General features: G+C 50.4%; 1 gene segment (V, D, J or C); it reads right to left on the bottom strand.

Annotated features, from left to right (window-relative positions):
* Window positions 1-985: 985 nt before the first annotated feature.
* On the bottom strand, window positions 986-1,509 carry LOC104535907 (the record flags this gene model as incomplete). The annotated part of the segment is given in 3 exon segments: window positions 986-1,005; window positions 1,140-1,415; window positions 1,450-1,509. Coding segments are annotated over 3 exon segments (356 nt in total), but the record flags the coding sequence as incomplete, so codon positions are not given.
* Window positions 1,510-2,128: the final 619 nt, after the last annotated feature.

Here is a 2,128-nt window from a genome sequence, read left to right as displayed (position 1 = left end):
ATTGACAACAGTGGTGGTTTCACCGATTACGCGCCGGGGGTCCAGGGGCGCTTCACCATCTCCAGGGACAACTCCCAGAGCACAGTGACGCTGCGGATGAGCGGCCTCAAGGCCGACGACACGGCCACCTACTACTGCATCAAAAATGTTGGTAGTGGTGGGGGTGGTGTTAATGTTGCTGGCATTTCCTGGGCTATCTGCCCCAAATCCTGACTGGTTTTGCCTCTAAACTTGACCATGTGGTCCAAATCTCAAACATTTCTCCAAATTTTCACAGTTTTTACCACAGATCTCAATAGTTTTCCCACAAATCTTCACTGGTTTTGCCTCAAACCTTAACATTTGACCCAAACAGTGACCATTTGCCCCACATCTCAACTGTTTCTGCCCCATACCTTGGATATTTTTACCCTAAACCCTGAATATTTGCCCCAAACCTCAACCGTTTGCCCATAATCTGGACTGGTTCTGCCCTAAAGCTCAGCCTTTTCATCCACCACCACCATAAACCAGAGGAGGAAAATGGCCGAGGTTCAGGGGAAAAAGAGCCATGGTTTGGGGCAAAAAAAGGTTCAGATTTGGGACTAAAATGGTTTGGGGCCAATGGTCACTGTTTGGGTCAAATGTTAAGGTTTGAGGCAAAAGCAGTGAAGATTTGTGGGAAACAATCAAGATCTGGGGCAAAATGGTTGGGATTTGGAGAAAACGTTTGAGGTTTGGGGCAAATGGTTGAGGTTTGCAATCAAAGGTCAAGTTCAGGGGCAAAACCAGTCAAGTTTTGTGGAAAATGGTCAAGATCTGCGGTGAAAATGGTGAAAAATTGGGGAGATGGTTGAGATTTCGGGCAGAACATCAATGTGTGAGGCTGAAACAGTCAGGATTTGGGGTAAATGGCCAGGATTTGTGGCAAAATTTGTCAAAAACTTTGGAAAATGTTTGAGCTTTGTGTCAAATGTTCAAGTTCAGGGGTAAAAGCAGTCAAGTCTTAGGTCAAATGGTCAAGATCTGCAGTAAAAATGGTCAAAAATTGGGGAAATGTTTGGAATTTGGGGAAAATGGTCGAGGTTTGAGACAAAACCAGTCAGGATTTGGGGAAAATGACCCAGATTTAGGGAGAAAGGCCCAGGAAGTGACACCACCAGCAACAGCATAACCGTTATCACCAGTATAATCTTTGGCGCAGTAGTAGGTGGCCGTGTCGTCGGCCTTGAGGCCGCTCATCCGCAGCGTCACCGTGCTCTGGGAGTTGTCCCTGGAGATGGTGAAGCGCCCCTGCACCCCTGGCGCGTAGTAGGTGCCACCACTGCTGGCAATACCCGCGACCCAATCCAGGCCCTTCCCAGGCGCTTGGCGCATCCATCCCATGCCGTAGCTGCTGAAAGTGAAGCCTGAGGCCTTGCAGGCGAGGGTCAGGGACCCCCGGGGGGCCGTTCCAGCCGAGGGTCGGGGCCCCCCCGGGGGGCGGGAGGCCCCCGCCGGACTCCACCAGTGTCACGGCCGCCCGCCAGCCTGGAGGAGGAAGAAGAAGGACGCCAGTGAGTCTCCCAGTTCAACCAGTTGTCCTCATTAGTGGTGCCTGGGGTTGGGGTTCAAGGGGCTGAGGCATAAACTGGGAGGGCGGCGAGGAGGAAGGTGGTGATGGCGTAAAATGGCTGAGGTTTGGGACTAAAAGGGGTCAAAGTTTCGGCCTGAAAGGACAAAGTTTGGGGGTTAAAAGGTGCCAATGTTTGGGGCAAAAATGCCCAGGGTTGGGGTGTGAAATGGTCACTGGTTTGAGCCTAAATGGTCAAAGTTTGTGACCTAAACCTCTCTGGTTTTGCCCTAAACCTCAACCATTTTGCCCCAGACCTCAACCTTTCACCCCAAATGTTGACAACGTGTCACAAAACTCAATCCTTGAGCCCTTTCTCAGCAATTTTAGGCCTCGAAATCTCAACACTTTTTAGGCCCAAACTGTGGCTGGTTTTGCGCTAAACCTCGGCCTTTTTATCCATCACCACCACAATCCAGTGGGGGAAAATGACCAAGATTCAGGTCAAAAAAAGTTGGGGTTTGGGGCCTAAAAGTGGTCGAGGTTTGCGCCTAAAGGAATCAAGATTTCGGACCTAAAATGGTCAAGGTTTGGGGC

This window comes from Mesitornis unicolor, unplaced genomic scaffold (assembly GCF_000695765.1).
Source record: "Mesitornis unicolor isolate BGI_N332 unplaced genomic scaffold, ASM69576v1 scaffold13071, whole genome shotgun sequence".
Taxonomy (NCBI): Eukaryota; Metazoa; Chordata; class Aves; order Mesitornithiformes; family Mesitornithidae; genus Mesitornis; species Mesitornis unicolor.
Note: the sequence above shows the minus strand (reverse complement) of the source record. Positions and strands in the feature narration are given on the sequence as shown.